General features: G+C 44.4%; 1 protein-coding gene across 1 annotated transcript in view; it reads left to right on the forward strand.

The window, feature by feature from the left end:
* doc2b (double C2-like domains, beta) overlaps positions 1-21,017 on the forward strand; it is a 326,981-nt gene that overhangs the window by 194,854 nt on the left and 111,110 nt on the right. Inside the window, exon 3 of the mRNA XM_072447011.1 lies at positions 20,052-20,126. Within this exon, the coding sequence (XP_072303112.1) occupies positions 20,052-20,126 (75 nt within the window). The remainder of the gene's footprint in view (positions 1-20,051; positions 20,127-21,017) is intronic.

Genomic DNA, 21,017 nt, shown 5'->3' on the forward strand with positions numbered 1-21,017 from the left:
GAGCAGAGGGAAGGATGGAGCGTGAGATTGACTTACGATTGCTGCATCGGACTGTTGTGGTGAAGAAGGAGTCCAAAGGCAAAGCTCTCGATTTACCGGTCAATATTTGTTCCTACCCTCACCTATGGTCATGAGCTTTGGGCAATGACCCAAAGAAAACTCAAAATGAGTTTCCTCTGCAGGGTGGCTGGGCATAGGGTGAGGAGCTCGGAGTAGAGCTGCTGCACCTCCACGTCAAGAGAAGCCAGCTGAGGAGGAGCAATTGTTCAGGCATGTCCCAGCAGGTAGAGGTGTCAGGGAAGACCCAGGACAGGCTGGAGGAGCTGTGCCTCCCCCAAAGGAGCTGGAGGGACTGTGCCTCCCCCAGAGGAGCTGGAGGGACTGTGCCTCCCCCAGAGGAGCTGTGCCTCCTCCCCCAGAGGAGCTGGAGGAACTGTGCCTCCTCCCCCAGAGGAGCTGGAGGAACTGTGCCTCCTCCCCCAGAGGAGCTGGAGGAACTGTGCCTCCTCCCCCAGAGGAGCTGGAGGAACTGTGCCTCCTCCCCCAGAGGAGCTGGAGGAGCTGTGCCTCCCCCAGAGGAGCTGGAGGAGCTGTGCCTCCCCCAGAGGAGCTGGAGGAACTGTGCCTCCCCCAGAGGAGCTGGAGGGACTGTGCCTCCCCCAGAGGAGCTGTGCCTCCTCCCCCAGAGGAGCTGGAGGAGCTGTGCCTCCCCCAGAGGAGCTGGAGGAACTGTGCCTCCCCCAGAGGAGCTGGAGGGACTGTGCCTCCCCCAGAGGAGCTGTGCCTCCTCCCCCAAAGGAGCTGGAGGAGCTGTGCCTCCCCCAGAGGAGCTGGAGGAGCTGTGCCTGGAGAGTCATGACCTCAGGCTCAGGCTGCTGCTTCTGCCTAGGAACTTTCCCCTCTCAGTATTTTTTTTTCGGGTGCACGGTGGCAAAGGCGGTTAACGCTCTTGCCTCCCAAGAAGGAGATCATGGGTTCGATTCCCGGACCAGATCAACATCACATGATCTCTCTGGGTGGAGTCTGCTTGTTCTCCTCGTGTTACCGTGGGTTCTCTGGCTCCTCCCTCAGTCCAAACACGTGCATGTGTTAGGGATAATTAGCAACTCTAAACTGGCCCTAGTGACTGAATGTGAGCGTGAAATGTCTGTTATGTCTCTGTGTTAAACCTGCAATGAGCTGGCCACTGTCCAGGGTGTACCCCGCCTAAGGCCCAAAGTCACTGGGATAGGCTCCAGTCACCTGCGACCCCGAAAGGGGACAAGCGGTGGAAAATGGATGTTTTTTTTGTTTGTGTCAAAACCCACAAAAATGTTAAATCTCGTGTCTGTCAGTCCAGACCTGGCGGGGCTCGAACAGCAGCTTTTCAATAACTTATATTTACCTTAGAAATTCTAAGCGGTATTTGAAATCTGATTTACCTTTGAAGTAAATCAGACAATCCAGTGTGCATTTGGAGTAACTTTAGCCAGGCGCTTTCGTGAAAATCTGCCATCTTCCGGAAGTTTGCCAAACAGCGCGTATCCGGAAGTCAGTCAATGGAAACTGCGAGGCATCTATTCCTATTGAAAACACTTCATAAAGCGAGCGACCCAGAATCGGCTAATTTGTTCCACAAAGATAACAACAAACAAACAAACAAACACTGCTGCTATGGAATGTGTAAAAGTGATTCTTGCCGCGCCGATAGACCTGAAATGACGGGCGTTTGGTTCATAACTTTCCCGAGGCAGACGAGGAAGAACGAGGAAGAACTGCCTGCGCCTGGAGCCGCGGACATAAGTTTACCGTGTTCTGCAAACGCTGTAGAATTAACATCAGTTGTGAACCGAGGAGAGAGAGAAGAGTCTAGATGAAGACGCTGCCCGGATATACTTTTTTACAAGTTCAGCCTTCTTTCCACTAATGCGACGTCCTCTGCACCGTAAACATCGCTTCAACTAGTTCAGATGGTCCTCTACTTTATGTGTTTCAGCTTCGCTCTTGGGACGTCATCTTTTGTCAATTTGAGTAAGATTATCTGTCGTAGTCGCTGTTGTTCTGACATTTTCCCATGTTATTTCCCTGACGGCCTGAGCGCGCTTGAATGTTCATCCGGGACATTTGTAGTGCTCATTAATATTCTGACGTCACGCCCGCGTTGATCTATTGAAAATGACTTCCAGTGCTCGCTAGTGTGTGCTTGTTTGAGGTCTACGCCAACCCTCGCGCCATTGGCTGAATGTCTATACCCTTTCTCTTCCTCTTTCATGATATGACTGTACGATCAAATAGCCTTCGGGCCGTAAAAGAAAAGAAAATGACTTTGGATTTCCAAAACACTATCAACATGAAACCTTTTCTGCCGTGGACCAGTCCTGGACCAATGGGTGATTACCCTGACTCGCTTGGAACGTTCCACAAGCATGTGACACCAGTGTTTTTGCAATAAAAACACCTGTATATGTGAATACACTATGATACACTCGGGGCAAGTCCAGGCAGAGCAATCAAATATCCATGGAGACAAAGAGTCGGAAACCCACTCGATCAGAAAGGTTACATAATCAGTCAAGTGAACTATCATTTTCCCACTGGGTTCTTGAATTGATGGTTTGACACTTGGATTATTTGTCATAGAGTATTATCAACTTGACGTTAACAGATAGATTTTGTGTGTGTATATATATATATATATATATATATATATATTTCCAAATGAGTATATACAAACTGAATGCACTTTAGAAACAAGAGGAGCACTTCTTTGTTTCAGTAAATTTGTTCATTATTGATCCAAATAAATGTGATGTACAAGGTTACTGCTCAAATCGAAGACATCTGACTGTTAGAGAGTTAAGAATATTTGTGAGACATGGAGGTGGAAAATGGGGCGATCAAACTAGGACATGTGACATGTGGTCACCTCAGGGCTGCATCACAAATTAAAACATACTCAACCATTCCCCCAATTTCTCTAGAATTGTCCATTATAACGGCAAATTATAGTGAAAGAAGAACAACTCAAGAGCTGAGAATCTAAGGCAGCAAGGGACTTACTACTATATACTATGTACTATGTACTATATACTACTACTATATACTACAACTATATACAATATACTATATACTACTACTATATACTACAACCATATACTATATACTATATACTACTACTATATACTACAACTATATACAATATACTATATACTACTACTATATACTACAACCATATACTATATACTATATACTACTACTATATACTACAACTATATACTATATACTACTACTATATACTACAACTATATACAATATACTATATACTACTACTATATACTATATACTACAACTATATACTATATACTACTACTATATACTACTACTATATACTATATACTACTACTATATACTATATACTACTACTATATACTATATACTACAACTATATACTACAACTAGGGTTGATTCATTTCTCCCTGTGGCCCTCAGAGGCAACTGTTGTTGTGATTTTGGGCCTTACAAAAATAAATTGATTTGATTTGATTTGAACTATATACTATGTACTATATACTACTACTATATACTACAACTATATACTATATACTATATACTACTACTATATACTACAACTATATACTACTACTATATACTATATACTACAACTATATACTATATACTACTACTATATACTATATACTACTACTATATTTTACAACTATATACTACTACTATATACTATATACTACTACTATATACTATATACTACTACTATATACTATATATTACAACTATATACTACTACTATATACTATATACTACTACTATATACTACTACTATATACTATATACTACAACTATATACTATATACTATATACTACTACTATATACTATATACTACAACTATATACTACAACTATATACTATGTACTATATACTACAACTATATACTACAACTATATACTATATACTACAACTATATACTACAACTATATACTATATACTACAACTATATACTACAACTATATACTACTACTATATACTATATACTACAACTATATACTATATACTATATACTACTACTATATACTATATACTACAACTATATACTATATACTATATACTACTACTATGTACTATATACTACAACTATATACTACAACTATATACTATATACTACAACTATATACTACAACTATATACTATATACTACAACTATATACTATATACTACAACTATATACTATATACTATTTACTATATACTACAACTATATACTATATACTACAACTATATACTATATACTATTTACTATATACTACAACTATATACTATATACTACAACTATATACTACAACTATATACTATATACTATATACTATCTACTATATACTACAACTATATACTACAACTATATACTATACACTATATACTACAACTATATACTATATGCTACAACTATATACTATATACTATATACTACAACTATATACTATCAAATCAAATCAAATCAATTTATTTTTGTAAGGCCCAAAATCACAACAGTTGCCTCTGAGGGCCACAGGGAGAAATGAATCAACAATGTCTGTGGTGGTGATGAAGTCAGACAATGTCTGTGGTGGCGAGGGACGATGTCCCAGGGTCCTCTGTCCTTAGACTCTCCTTCTCGGCCAGGAAAAACTACAAAAAAAACCTCTTTGGCAAAAAAGCGTAGAAACCTGGAGGAGTTCCAGTGAAGGAGAGATCCGACTCTCACAGACGGACAGACGGACACGAGGAGACTGGAGCTGGAGCCACTCTTCAGGCAGATGAGGGACCGACTGAGGCGAACTGGACCCACTCTTCAGGCAGATGAGGGACCGACTGAGGCGAACTGGACCCACTCCTCAGGCAGATGAGGGACCGTCGGAGGCGAGCTGGACCCACTCTTCAGGCAGATGAGGGACCGACTGAGGCGAGCTGGACCCACTCTTCAGGCAGATGAGGGACCGTCCACACAGGGCAGGGACCACTTCACCAGGAGAGGGACATCTGGGTCCACAGGTCCTCAGGAGTGAGAGAAAGAAAAAGAAGGCGGTGAACAGTTTGCAAGTGGAATTAAAAAATAAATATTGTTTGATAGCATAAGTAGTCAGAAGAAGAGGATAGTGCTCAAGCTGTCATACTTCCCCCAGCACAGTTGCTGCTAGGGCAGCGTAGCTAAAGCTGTGGGTTTATGTTTCTGTTCCTAACTAGTCTGACCATAAGCGATTTCGAAGAGGAACGTTTTAAGCCTGGACTTAAATGAAGAGACTGTGTCAGCATATTTAACATGGGTCGGGAGCTGATTCCATAACACAGGAGCTTGGTAGCTAAACGCTCTACCGCCTACAGTACTTTTAGAGACTCTTGGGACCACCAGAAGGCCGGAATTCTGAGAGCGAAGAGCTCTGTTTGGATGATATGGTTCTATAGCATCTTTGAGGTAGGATGGGGCCATGTCATTTATGGCTTTGTAGGTCAAGAGTAGAATTTTAAATTTGATTCTAAACTGGACAGGAGCCAGTGAAGAGACTCCAGCACCGGCGTAATGTGCTCTCTTCTTTTTGTTCCTGTTAGTAATCTTGCTGCTGCATTTTGAACCAGTTGAAAGCTTTTTATGGAGCTTTTAGGACCTGCTGTGAGCAGGAGTTACAGTAGTCTAATCTAGTCGTTACAAATGCATGGATAAGTTTTTCGGCATCACTTTTAGGCAGGATTCTTCTGATTTTGGCTCTTGTTGCGCAAATGGAAATAGGCTGTTGTACAAGCTTGATTTATATGAGCTTTAAATGAGAGCTCCTGGTCAAATAAGACTCCAAGGTTTCTTACAGTAGAACTGGAGGTGACACTGACATTGTCCAGTGTGACTATCTGCTCAGATAGAGCGTCTCGTACATGTTTAGGACCAGCACAATGACCTCGGTTTTTTCAGGGTTAAGAAGCAGGTAGTTAAGTGTCATCCAGGTTTTTTCTCCTTCACACAAGCACTAAGTCTGTCTACTTGATCGCTCTGATCAGGATTCATTGATAAATACAGCTGAGTGTCATCTGCATAGCAGTGGAAGTTAATGCCATGCTTTCTGATAATGTTGCCTAATGGTAGCATATAAAGAGTAAACAGAATTGGACCGAGTACCGAACCCTGTGGCACACCGTAAATTACTTTAGAGCATGGTGAGGAGCTCTTGTTTACATTAACAAACTGGTACCTATCAGATAAATAGGATTTAAACCAGCTGAGGGCTGTTCCTCCAACACCTACATCACATTCTAACCTCTGCAGTAGAATGTTGTGGTCGATGGTGTCAAACGCTGCGCTGAGGTCCAACAGAAGCAGGATTGAGACCAGTCCATCGTCAGCGGCTAATAACAAATCATTTGTGATGATTGTGATTGTGATCACTTAGGGTTTTGAGGGAAGACAATGAGGTCACTAATCTCTGTTCCATACGTTAGGACAAGATCCAGAGTGTTCTTGTGAGTGTGAGTCGGTTTATTTACATTCTGAGTGAAACCAATGCTGTCTAACAAGGCGCTGAAGGCATTACTGAGAGAGTCATCACTCATGTTCACGTGGATATTAAAGTCTCCAGCTATAACTATTTTATCCCAGGCTAACACTAAGTTTGATATAAAGTCAGAAAACTCTGTTAAAAACTCTGAATAGGGACCAGGAGGTCGGTAGATAACTATGAACAAAACTCCTTTTTGGTTTTTCATATTTGGACATGTGATTGACACATAAGGCTTTCAAATGAGTGAAATGCATTGTTAGTTTTAGGGCTCATGAGTCGCTTGAGTGTGTGTCTCTCTGTGCACTCTGTGCTCCTGGAGGTCTGAAAGTTAACATGGGTGGGTGGGGTTAACATGAGTGGGTGGGGTTAACATGGGTGGGTGGGGTTAACATGGGTGGGTGGGGTTAACATGGGTGGGTGGGGTTAACATGGGTGGGTGGGGTGGACTCATTTAGTCTGACGTAGTCGTCTTGTTGAAGCCACGTTTCAGTTAGAGCTGAAGATCTATGTTATAGTCACTAATTAATTCATTAACTAAGAGCGATTTGGAGGAAATTGCTCTAATGTTTAGCAGTCCACATTTTACGTGTTTATTCATTTATATATTTGTGTCATTTGTGATTGTTATTTTCCTTAAGTTATTTGGTCTGACGCCTGAAATATTTTTTCTGAGATGTAACTTTTTGGCATTATTTGTACGAGGGACACGAGGGACACGAGGGACACGAGGGACACACACAGTCTCTATCTGTCTTGAATCTGAACACTTCACATGTAACAGAACGGGCGAGAGTTCAGCGACAGAGGAGCATCTTAAACTGCTGCTCTGCGCCCGGGGCTCATCCCTAGATGGTCACTTAACACGACTAAGACTATCGGTCAAAGGTCAAATTCCGAACTAATAGGGATGTACCCTCCGAAGTCGGATGGATGCCATCCCTGCGTATGAGCCCGGGCTTTCCCCAAACGCACTCCAGTTATCAATAAAGACTACGTTGTTTTGAGGGCACCATCTAGATAACCAGTTGTTGAATGCTGAAAGAGGCTGTACAATTCAGCATTGATCCGATTGGGCAGGGGACCAGAAAATATTACAGTGACTGACATCGACTTCGCTAGGTCACACACCGCGGCTACTTGAACTTTGAGCACCTCTGATTGTCTCCGCCGGGCGTCGTTACCGCCTGCGTGAATCACGACTCGCCGGAAACGGGTCCTACTCTGCTTTAAGATACTAAGGTTTCCTTCGATGTCACCCATTCTGGCCCCCGGGTAACACCTAACGCTAGCAGCTGGCAGCTTCACGTCTCTAACAATAGAACTCCCGATTACAAGAGTTTCTCTCGTGTGTTCAGCGGGCGTGTGATCGCTGAGGGGAGAAAACCTATTATAGACGTGAAGCTCACGCTGCTCTAAGGTTCGGCGTTTAGCGCCTTGTCCCCTCCAAACTGTCACAAATTGGTCCCTATTCTGTTCCTGGTCTAGTCGCAGCTGCACGGGAGACGCTGAGGGGCTGAGCTCGGCCTTACTGCTACTGCTAATGCTAATGCTACGCCCTGGAGCGCGGTCCGGTAGCCCTCGCGCTAAAACCGAACTATAACTGGACTTAAGCTCCTCTAAACAGCGGATCCGCGCTTCTAACTCCGTAACCCTGGCAACCAAAACTACCACTACACTGCACTTCACGCACCTATCATCAGAGAAGGAGCCAGGGTTCTGACTCGACATATGACAGCTCAAACAGGTAAAGGTAGATCCAGCCATGACGCTAGCGGCTAGGCTAGGCTAGGCTAGTTCAGGCTGGAGCTAGAGAGTCAGGAGGGCTTTTAATCCACGAAATACTAAAAAGTGAGCGGTTTGAGGCTCCGGATTGTTTGCGGGGAAATCAAACGCTCACCTTTGTGTATATGATGCGTAAATAGTGTGTATAATTCGTGGATTAATCGGTAAAAGGCTCTAAGAACGAACAGCTCTGAAAACGCGACACACTCACCGGAAATGACGTCACCGGAACTTTTTCACAACATACACAATGTTATACAATCACTAACTATATACTATATACTACAACTATATACTATATACTATATACTACATACTATGTACTACAACTATATACTATATACTATATACTATATACTACAACTATATACTATATACTATATACTACAACTATATACTATATACTATATACTACATACTATGTACTACAACTATATACTATATACTATATACTATATACTACAACTATATACTATATACTACATCCTATGTACTACAACTATATACTATATACTACAACTATATACTATATACTACAACTATATACTATATACTACAACTATATACTATAACTATATACTATATACTACTACTATATACTATATACTACAACTATATACTATATACTATATACTACATAATATATACTACAACTATATACTATATACTATAACTATATACTATATACTACAACTATATACTATAACTATATCCTATATACTACTACTATATACTATATACTATATACTACAACTATATACTATATACTATATACTATATACTACATACTATATACTACAACTATATACTACATACTATATACTACAACTATATACTATATACTACAACTATATACTACAACTATACTATATACTATATACTACAACTATATACTATATACTACAACTATATACTATATACTTTATACTATATACGGGAGCTGTTATTAGTTTCACTAATGCTACCACTACTACTTTTTCTGCTGCTGCTACAACTACTACTACTACTACTACTACTACTACTACTACCACCATCATAACAATTACCACTATACGCTTAAGCCACATTTGGACGGGCCCTGGACCCCGGACCGGTTCAGTGGGACTCCATGCATACCTGAATGATACTTTGAAAAATATAAAAAAAGATGTCAAGCCATTCCAAGTTTATGCCACTAGACATGGTTAAAGCTAGACCTAGTTACGAGGGTCAAGTAAGTCACATCGAGTCACAGATTTTTGTCACGTTAGTCAAGACAAGTTACTGCTTTTAGTACAAATCCCCTCACGTCATCAGCATGCGAGCGTTGACTAATCTTTCTCTACTAGTTCTGTTCTCGGGAACAGAGCATTTGACTTATTAAAGCAAATAAATGAACACAAAATCGATCAGATCTTAGTAAACCCTTTTACACAGCAGAAATGGGCATTTATGTTTTGATCCTGAAACCTGCTGACTCACTATATTACACATTTCTTTGACGATTTCGACATGAAGTCTAATTTGATTCCGCTCCCAGAAACTGTGGTCAAATAGATTTCATTTGATTGAAAGTCTGACAGTTTTTTTTAAAGCCCCAGCTCCTGTGTGCTCCGCCCCCCTGTGTGCTCCACCCCCCTGTGTGCTCCGCCCCCCTGTGTGCCCCGCCCCCCTGTGTGCTCCGCCCCAGCACCTGTGTGCTCCGCCCCAGCTCCTGTGTACTCCGCCCCAGCCCCTGTGTGCTCCGCCCCAGCCCCTGTGTGCTCCGCCCCCCTGTGTGCTCCGCCCCCCTGTGTGCTCCGCCCCAGCCTCTGTGTGCTCCACCCCCTGTGTGCTCCGCCCCCCTGTGTGCTCCGCCCCCCTGTGTGCTCCACCCCCCTGTGTGCTCCGCCCCCCTGTGTGCCCCGCCCCCCTGTGTGCTCCGCCCCAGCACCTGTGTGCTCCGCCCCAGCTCCTGTGTACTCCGCCCCAGCCCCTGTGTGCTCCGCCCCAGCCCCTGTGTGCTCCGCCCCCCTGTGTGCTCCGCCCCCCTGTGTGCTCCGCCCCAGCCCCTGTGTGCTCCGCCCCAGCCCCTGTGTGCTCCGCCCCCCTGTGTGCTCCGCCCCCCTGTGTGCTCCGCCCCAGCCTCTGTGTGCTCCGCCCCCCTGTGTGCTCCACCCCCCTGTGTGCTCCGCCCCCCTGTGTGCCCCGCCCCCCTGTGTGCTCCGCCCCAGCACCTGTGTGCTCCGCCCCAGCTCCTGTGTACTCCGCCCCAGCCCCTGTGTGCTCCGCCCCAGCCCCTGTGTGCTCCGCCCCCCTGTGTGCTCCGCCCCCCTGTGTGCTCCGCCCCAGCCTCTGTGTGCTCCACCCCCTGTGTGCTCCGCCCCCCTGTGTGCTCCGCCCCCCTGTGTGCTCCGCCCCAGCACCTGTGTGCTCCGCCCCAGCCCCTGTGTACTCCGCCCCAGCTCCTGTGTACTCCGCCCCAGCCCCTGTGTGCTCCGCCCCAGCCCCTGTGTGCTCCGCCCCAGCCCCTGTGTGCTCCGCCCCCCTGTGTGCTCCGCCCCAGCCTCTGTGTGCTCCACCCCAGCCTCTGTGTGCTCCGCCCCCCTGTGTGCTCCGCCCCCCTGTGTGCTCCGCCCCCCTGTGTGCTCCGCCCCCCTTTGTGCTCCGCCCCAGCCCCTGTGTGCTCCGCCCCCCTGTGTGCTCCGCCCCCTGCGTGCTCCGCCCCCCTGTGTGCTCCGCCCCAGCCTCTGTGTGCTCCACCCCCTGTGTGCTCCGCCCCCTGCGTGCTCCGCCCCCTGCTCAACCTATGCTGGGCGTGACCATCCACGAACCCCAAGGCAATGCCCAGAGTGAAACACCTCACTGTTATCAAAGAACCAGGGTTTTGTTGCCTCGTGGTGAATAACAGCAATTACAAGTGTGTGATTGGATATTTTGAATGTGATCTCGGACCAAACTAGGTACATTTACTTCAAATTAAGGCTCTTTTCTGTAAAGATAAAGGGCGTGGATTAAATTAAGTCTTACCTTTTTCACATCAGTTCTTTCTGGAGCTGTCTGTGCTCATGTAGTGAATGTTGTCAATAAAACTTTCTTCACCCATACATGTGATAGTTATATAGTTGTAATAGTTTAAATCCATCCAAAGACGGACACTCTGGTGATCTGAAGCGCTGCGTTTGTGACACTGAAAGTATGAGGATGTGAACACAGATGCGATGTGAACACAGATGCGCCGCATTTATGGGCATTATAGTTCTTTAGAAATATGATTACCAGTAAAACTCAGGTCATAGCCAGTTATTAGGCTCAAATCAAAGTCAAGTCTCAAGTCACAAAGGACAAGTCCTAAGTCAAGTCAAGGCACATTAGACTTGAGTCTCCCATCGCTGGAAAACAGGAAACCATTTTTTCTGCATGTATTTCAAATCTCTCTCTTCCCTTACTTATGGATAGTGGTGGATTTATTATGTCGGAATCAGCTGTTGCTAACGTGCTTTGCTAGCATTGTTTGCTAAGCATGTGCAACAAGCAACATATAAATTAGCATCATTGGAAACGCCATCATTTGCTTCAACTAATAATCACTATATTGCTGCTGTACTTCAATTTCCATATGTAAACGCTTTTGTTGTCACGCAGAACCAGCTGTGTGTGGACAGTGCTATCCACCATGCCCCACTTTCTTGCTCCTCCATCCCGGCCCCAGTAAACATGACGGTGTTGTTTGCGTCGCCGCCTCCTGCTGAATATGCCTTCGACGCTGTTTGTAATACAGTTATTGAGGGTCAGCATGGCGCGTGATTGGAGAGGTTAATGTCCTCATCTGGGCCTATTGTTGCGGAGTGCAGCCCACCTGAGTAGAAGGGAATGTGTCTGTGATTACAGGCAGGGTTGAATGGCGCACTGATCATAATTACCCATAATGCTTACAGGAGGGAGCAGAGAAATGACCGCAGATGGCTAACAAGCCCCGCCCTCAGCACACACTTCAGAACAGCTCCAGGAGAAGATGAGTGCTGAGCTTCCTGTTGGGTGGTGCAGGAGGAGAGCGAGGGGCACGGCCGGCATATGATGCTAACATAACTGACACTGCCATTTGCTTGTAGATAAAGCCCTGATTGTCGGTGTAATTCCTCGTTCATCCACGAGAGTTCCAAAAGGTTCAGTTGTTTCATCTGGACTCAGTTAGAAAAAACAAAACGTTTCGACTCTCATCCAAGAGTCATTGTCAATCTTAAGACCAGGAACTAAACTGAATATTTATTCTATTCTGTGGTAAGCCCACCGGGCGGGACCTCCTGACCTAGAAGAAAAAGTAGTTTGTTTCAACAGAAACTTACCCTCTTTACTATCAGTCCTTTAATGGGCTATTAATGCTAATCAGGTCCCAGGGAAGAGAAAGAGAGAGAAAGAGTTTTGAACACAAAGACAAAAATGACAGATTTGTACTGGTCAAAGAAACTATTAATGGAAGTGTGCTCCACCAGGAGGCGCTCTCACTTTCTATACTGAAGTTGTAGATCTGATTGCAAACCACTCTGAGGGAACCCTTGTCTCTAGCGTAGACTGGATTTAACATTGAATGTCTCAAGCTCACAAAGTACTCGTAAATCTAAATAAATGTTGTGAATTAATACATAAATGAATCCTAATGTCCACAATATACACATTTTTCCTTTTTTCCTACATCACTTTTTTATTTTCAACAAAGATAGGTCCAAAATGACAGAGGCAGACATAGCTGTAACATGCTGTGACTTTTATAGATGTGCAGCATACTTGGGGTGTTCATCAATATTTAATGGATAACACAAAATAAAGTAATATGCAAGGGTGGGTTTCAAACCCCAGTCTTCCACATAAAGGGCCCATCCTACTGAGCAAAACCTCTGCTCTGTTAAGTGCTGAAAGCTAATTATATCGACCAATTCATTGTACAAATGAGAGTTCTATGTTGTTAAATTACTGTAAATAACTAACATCACTGGAAACATGAACAGAGCCTGAGCTACAAACACAGACTTGTCTCTAAAAGATAGATTTGAAGTCCGTGGCGCTGCTGTTGCTTCGTTCTCCTCTGCACATGCTCAGTGAGGCACAAGAGTTCCACACAGGTTTATTCAGGTGGCTTGAGTTTGTCCTCAGAGCACATGTGCCGACCTCTAAGACAAGCTGCTGGCCGCTCATGTTAGAGGGCGGAGCATGAACGGGCCTCTGAACACGGCCACAGATTGAGCATCTGCGGGAGAAGAAGAATCAAGCTTCCCACGCAGTAATGCTCAGCGGCCTGTAGAGGCCACGAAAAGACACCGTGACTTCAGCCAAGCTTTGGCAGCAGAAATCAGGGGAAAACGGGCTTATTTGGATATATTTTAGATTTTTTTTTTATATATTTGTGACACACAGGTTAATTTTAGATTTTATTGGTCAATCACAGCTTGGGTGCATGTGGCCCACCGCACCTTTCAAGTCAGAGATGCCCTTCTCCGAGGCAGTGGCTCTGTTCACCAGGTCAAAGGTCGTGGATGTTAGTTCACAAATAACAGCAATCACAGACATTTTGGCGTCGAATGCCTTTGTTATCTCGTCTGTTGTCTCACATAAGGCTGCAGCCACGCCACAAGGGCCCGAGGGTCCGAGTCCCTATCCCGAGTCACTGGTGGATTCCAAGTTCATCATCAGCTTCCAAGCAGGAATGCAGCGTTTCCCAGGTGAACATGTTCTTCAGGCAGATCTGACCAGAGCCCTGCAGATAGATGCTTTCTCTGACCCGCCATCTTGGACACTTTTTTAAACTATTTCATCAAGATCACATACATTTAATTATCGATGAGTAAACGTTACATGTACAGTGTTTTATAATCCTGTGCATTTCTAACAAACATTTCCAGAGACACTTCTTGAGGATATTAGAACATCTTCAGAGGTGACGATCGTTAATGTTCTGATTAGTTTGAACTTAATTGTTATTTACGGCTTCATTCAAAGACGAGGATAAACCTTTCAGACTTGATGAATGTTTCATGTGACGCAGGAGCTCGATTCAAGACAGATAGAATCAATAATATAAGTTTGCATCAGATGAAGGCTGCTCCTCTCTTCTCTCCTCTCTTCTCTCCTCTCTTCTTCTCTCTGCTCTTCTCTCTGCTCTTCTCTCCTCCCTTCTCTCCTCTCTTCTTCTTTCTGCTCTCCTCTCCTCTCTTCTCTCCTCTCTTCTTCTCTCTGTCTTTCTCTCCTCTCTTCTCTTCTCTCCTCTCATCTCTCCTCTCTTCTTCTCTCTGTCTTTCTCTCCTCTCTTCTCTTCTCTCCTCCCTTCTCTCCTCTCTTCTTCTTTCTGCTCTTCTCTCTGCTCTTCTCTCCTCTCTTCTTCTTTCTGCTCTTCTCTCCGCTCTTTTCTCTCCTCTCCTCTCTTCTCTCCTCTCTTCTTCTCTATGTCTTTCTCTCCTCTCTTCTCTTCTCTCCTCTCTTCTTCTTTCTGCTCTTCTCTCTGCTCTTCTCTCCTCTCTTCTTCTTTCTGCTCTTCTCTCTGCTCTTCTCTCCTCTCTTCTTCTTTCTGCTCTCCTCTCCTCTCTTCTCTCCTCTCTTCTTCTCTCTGTCTTTCTCTCCTCTCTTCTCTTCTCTCCTCTCTTCTCTCCTCTCTTCTTCTCTCTGTCTTTCTCTCCTCTCTTCTCTTCTCTCCTCCCTTCTCTCCTCTCTTCTTCTTTCTGCTCTTCTCTCTGCTCTTCTCTCCTCTCTTCTTCTCTCTGTCTTTCTCTCCTCTCTTCTCTTCTCTCCTCCCTTCTCTCCTCTCTTCTTCTTTCTGCTCTTCTCTCTGCTCTTCTCTCCTCTCTTCTTCTTTCTGCTCTTCTCTCCGCTCTTTTCTCTCCTCTCCTCTCTTCTCTCCTCTCTTCTTCTCTATGTCTTTCTCTTCTCTCCTCTCTTCGCTCCTCTCTTCTCTCGTCATAACAAACTTGCTTTGTTAGGGTGCAACATACAACAGTGAAGTTTAAATGTATAGAAATAGTGCAGAAAGTGAACAGTGCAGTGAGTGTAAATTATAGTTAAAGGACAGTCCAACAGCAGAGGGAAAGAAACTGTTCTTTTCCATTTTCAATTAGATTTATTTTTGTAACCAAAATCACAACAGCAGTTGCCTCGAGGGGCAACAGTAAAAAACAGATTCCGTGACCCTCCTTCTCGGCCAGGAAAAACTACCAAATGTCTTTGAGAAAAAGTATAAACCCGAAGGAGTTCCACAGTGAAGGAGAAATCTGACTCCCTCAGATGGACGCGAGATAGACAATGGAGTTAGACCCACTCAGGAGGAGAACCAGTTCTTCAGAAGGAGAACCAGTTCTTCAGGAGGAGAACCAGTCCATATGGGGTAGAGACCGCTTCACCAGGGACTAAGAAGTCAGAAGCAGAGAATAGTGCTAAAGCTGCCATACTTCCCCCATAGTTGCTCCTAGGGCAGCGGAGCTGAAACTGTAGGTTTATATTTCTGTTCCTAACTGGCCTGACCATAAGTCATTTCAAAGAGGAACGTTTTAAGCCTGGACTTAAATGAAGAGACTGTGTCAGCATATTTAACATGGGTCGGGAGCTGATTCCATAACACAGGAGCTCTACCTCCTACTGTGCTTTTAGAGACTCTTGGGACCACCAGAATGGTCTACCTCCTACTGTGCTTTTAGAGACTCTTGGGACCACCAGAAGGCTCTACCTCCTACTGTGCTTTTAGAGACTCTTGGGACCACCAGAAGGCTCTACCTCCTACTGTGCTTTTAGAGACTCTTGGGACCACCAGAAGGCCAGCATTTAGAGAGCAAAGAGCTCAACTTGGATGATATGGTTCTATAGCATCTATAGGATGGGGCCATGTAATTTATGGCTTTGTAAGTCAGGAGGAGGATTTTAAATTGGATTCTAAACTGGACAGGAGCCAGTGAAGAGACTCCAGCACCGGTGTAATATGCTCTCTTCTTTTAGTTCCTGTTAGTAATCTTGCTGCTGCATTTTGAACCAGTTGAAAGCTTTTTATGGAGCTTTTAGGACACGCTGCGAGCAGGAGTTACAGTCTAATCTAGATGTTACAAATGCATGGATAAGTTTTTCAGCATCGCTTTTAGGCAGGATTCTTCTGATTTTATCTATATTTTTTCTGAGGACTCTGAGGTTTCTTACAGTAGAACTGGAGGCTACACTGACATTGTCCAGTGTGACTATCTGCTCAGATAGAGCGTCTCGTACATGTTTAGGACCAGCACAATGACCTCGGTTTGTTCAGGGTTAAGAAGCAGATCATTAAGTGTCCTCCAGGTTTTTATCTCCTTCACACAAGCACTAAGTCTGTCTACTTGATCGCTCTGATCAGGTTTCATTGATAAATACAGCTGAGTGTCATCTGCAGAGCAGTGGAAGTTAATGCCATGTGACCTGATCATGTGACCTAACGGCAGCATGTAAAGAGTAAACAGAATTGGACCGAGTACTGATCCCTGTGGCACCCCGTAAATTACATTAGATCAAGGTGAGGAGCTCTGGTTTAGATCAACAAACTGGTACATATCAGATAAATAGGATTTAAACCAGCTGAGGGCGGGGCTTCTGACACCTACATCTCATTCTAACCTCTGCAGTAGAATGTTGTGGTCGATGGCGTCAAACGCTTAGGTCAGAACCAGGATTGAGACCAGTCCATCGTCTGCAGCTATTAACAAATTGTTTGTGACTTTAACTAGTGCAGTTTCAGTGCTGTGGTGGGCTCTGGACCCTGCTGTGGTGGGCTCTGGACCCTGCTGTGGTGGGCTCTGAACCCTGCTGCGGTGGACTCTGGACCCTGCTGTGGTGGGCTCTGAACCTAATGGCTGAAGTTATCCCTCTTGATCAACAGCTGAACCTTTCTAAATTTACTGGATTTATATGTGACACTAGTTTTACAGCTTGGGCTCGTTCAGGGCAAATAGTGGGAGTAATTTCATCTAATTTATCTCTGATTGTTTTATTTTATTAAAAATAATAGAAGGAAATCCTCAGAGCGGAGAGAAGCTGGGAGTGATGGCTCTACTGCGCTGTGACAGTTTGTTACCATGGCTACAGTGCTGAAAAGAAATCTAGTGTAACTTTAGTTGACTTCTACTAGATTAGAATAGTATCTGGTTTGGGCCTCACACAGAGCTGCTGATAGGACAGTAGCAGCTTTTCCACGCTTTTAGGGATTCTTCTGTGAGGGAGGGGCCAAATGATCTTTCTAACTTTCTAACTCTTTGTTTATGTGAACGCAGTTCTTCCTTGTACCATGAGGAGGCGCTTTGGCCTAATGACCTTCTGTTTTAACGGTGCTGCAACATCAAGAGCAGACTTCAGGGAATTCATGGTCAAGTGGACACATTGATCACTTATACTGGGACTAAAACTGTTCTCAGCAGGATCACATGACATGATCACATGACATGATCACATGACATGATCACATGACATGATCACATGACATGTCACTGAATATTGGCGCTATTATTTCTTTGAACTTTGAGATAGATTTTTGGGATATTGTCCTTTTCATTATAACTTTATTCTGTGGGACTGGATGATCTTTAAGAATAAACTGAAGGTAATTATGAAATGATCTGACAATATTGAGTTTTGAGGGAGACAATGAGGTCACTAATCTCTATTCCGTACGTTAGGACAGATCCAGAGTGTGCTTATGACTGTGAGTCGCTTTATTTACATTCAAACCAATGCTGTCTAACAAGGCGCTGAAGGCATTACTGAGAGAGTCATCACCCACGTTCACGTGGATATTAAAGTCTCCAACTATAACAATTTTATCAATCAATTTTATACAAGTTTGGTATCAAGTTAGAAAACTCTGTTATAAACTCTGAATTGGGACCAGGAGGTCGGTAGATAACGATGAACAAAACCCCTTTTTGGTTTTTCATATTTGGACATGTGATTGACACATGAGGCTTTCAAATGAGTGAAATGTATTGTTAATTTTAGGGATCATGAGTCTCTTGAGTGTGAGATCACTGCCACACCACCACCTCTGTGCTCCTGGAGGTCTGAAAGTTAACATGTTCTAATGCCAAAGGAAAGGTTAGAGGGCATGTTCAAATGTGAATATTCATACAAATAATGCAGAATATGTGTGATTTTAGGTGATTATTTGGTATTCAAACTCTGAAAGGAGGTAGTATTCACTACCGCATGAAAGATTGAGGAGGGCGGAATACTTACATGGAGATAGGAGCAACAGTGTGCTGCCCGGTGGTGTAGTGGCTAAGGCACAGCACACATTTGCCAGGTTCCAAGTGCAGCCGGCCACAGTGTCGTGAGTCCGAATCCCGACTCCGACAATTCATCTGAGCGATGAATGAGGGAACTTAATTGAGGGCTGAATGAGATTGAGAATGAGTGGAATGAACAATAGATGAGAGGGTAGTCTGATTTGGGGCGATGGTGGAAGTTCGGTGCAGAGCGTCAGATTCCAGTGAATCCTGAGTAGGAGTTGGCCGATTATGGTGACTTAAGTATAAGCGATGCACGTGACGGATTGATAGAAGGAGCAGACTGAGGTGTTGAATGAGTGCCTTCTGACTGATCAAACCCTAAAAGAATGTATGGAACGATAGTGGGGTATAATTTCGAGGACCCGTTAGAATTGCCAGAAACGAGCTGCCTTCACTTGAGCCTCGGACCGAGAGAAAGAACATGTCAGTGAGGAGTTCGATGGTCACAGAAAAATCATGTAGTAAGAAATGCTGTTGGAATCTGCTCCTTCTGTGCGTTGACTTGAGAGGTTAAGGTTAGTTATCATAGAGACAAGAAGTAGATTCTGTAAATCAGCAGGAGCGAGTTGGAAGGGGCGTCGAGAGACCAGAGACAATAAGGGATGCTGGGATAGGCCTGTATAAAGAGTGGAGGCGTGGTTGTGGGAGGAGAAGGAGGTTGAGGCGTGGTCCACCTCCTGAACCAGTACAAGTACTGCTTTTACAAACTGTTTGAATGAATAAATGTTGTAATTTACAAGAAATAAGGTCAAGTACCCCAGTGTTTATATTTTTGTCTGGTTATTGCACTATAAATCAAATCAAATACCTTGAAACATGCACTCAACTCAAGATTAATATTCAAAATACCATAAAAAAATGTAATACTTTCATACGTTTACATTCTGTTTGACTTTGAAATAAATTTACCTTTTAATCAACTCCTCATGACTCATAAATCTGTGTTAGCACATTTCTGGACGTTCTTTAACTCTTGAAAGCCAAACTATTTTCGTGTTTTCTTATGCGACTCGTATTAGTGGAGCACAGATTGGTTCTGCACTGCCCACCCTTTAGTCCGGCATCACCCATGGGTGATCGGCGACCTTTCCGCCCACTCGTCTCTAATGTCTGCCATCGATTTGGTCTGAAAAGCGACTGTGGACATCTGTGTAGCAGGAGCAGGCTCATTCAGCGCGCACTGCCCTGGACCCTGGTATCACAGTGGGACCTGGAGGAAGAGACGCTTGTACAAGATAAGGACGCCCCACAGTGGGAGTGAGGCCAGTGATTGTCCCCTGGTTCCAAACTGGCATTGCTCTAATGGAGCCAGTGTTCCTACATTCAAGGAGGTAGAAATGTCATGACGGGTTAGTTTGTTCAGCATTGACACCAAATTGCCATGTTTAAACTACCACTTTTCTACCTTCAAGTCACTCAAAGTGTTTACACCAAGGAGCCACTTCCTGTTGTGTGTATCTTATAAGGTGGTGGCCAGTTTTTTTTAAAAACTCACACTAATCTTGTGTCTCTTCCATAGGGACTCAAGCCGATGGACCACAACGGGCTGTCGGACCCTTACGTCAAGCTGCATCTACTGCCCGGAGCCAGCAAGGTGCTGTGTTTTCCTCTGTTTACTGCTGCGACACCCTGATGTTTACTGACATGTTCATGTTTCAGCCGTGTCTGACAAATCATATCCAACAAACAAGCATCACAGAGCGAACTCATATCGTCATTACAACATTTAGTGCGGCTATATGCGGAAATCACTGCGGCGACGGGGGACACACGACCCACCCCTCGGCTGACAGTGTCCCCCCCTTTCTGACAGTGTCCCCCCCTTTCTGACAGTGTCCCCCCCTTTCTGACAGTGTCCCCCCTGATCCTCTCACTGACTCCACCTTACAATTAAGTCAGTTTCAGATATGCATCTAAACATTACATTAAATCAATTCAATCTAATATAGTTTTGAAAAAAAAAATATATTTTATGTTTCAAAATAACAAACACCTCCTTTAGTTCACTTTGTTCAGTCCGTGTGTGCGGTGCGTTCACTGCTCCAGCTGCAGCGCCGCTGCTCCAGCTGACCTGTCCGCTATAGACTCAGTCTCTGCTTTTGAAACTGCTTTAACCTCACGAGATGAAACAAGTGTTTAACTGTGTGAGGCAGAGGAAAGAGAAGAGAGGGGCCTGTGTCGTCATGACAACATGTGGTGCAGCTCATATTGTCATGACAACATGTGGTGTGTCTCATATCGTCACGACAACAGGAGGTGTGGCTCATATCGTCATGACAACAGAAGGTGTGGCTCATATCGTCATGACAACAGGAGGTGTGGCTCATATCGTCATGACAACATGTGGTGCAGCTCATATCGTCATGACAACAGGAGGTGTGGCTCATATCGTCATGACAACAGAAGGTGTGACTCATATCGTCATGACAACAGGCGGTGTGGCTCATATCGTCATGACAACAGGAGGTGTGGCTCATATCGTCAT

Source organism: Eucyclogobius newberryi, unplaced genomic scaffold, assembly GCF_026437365.1.
Source record: "Eucyclogobius newberryi isolate DKJ021-1_F unplaced genomic scaffold, fEucNew1.0.hap1 SCAF_15, whole genome shotgun sequence".
NCBI classification, from domain to species: Eukaryota; Metazoa; Chordata; class Actinopteri; order Gobiiformes; family Gobiidae; genus Eucyclogobius; species Eucyclogobius newberryi.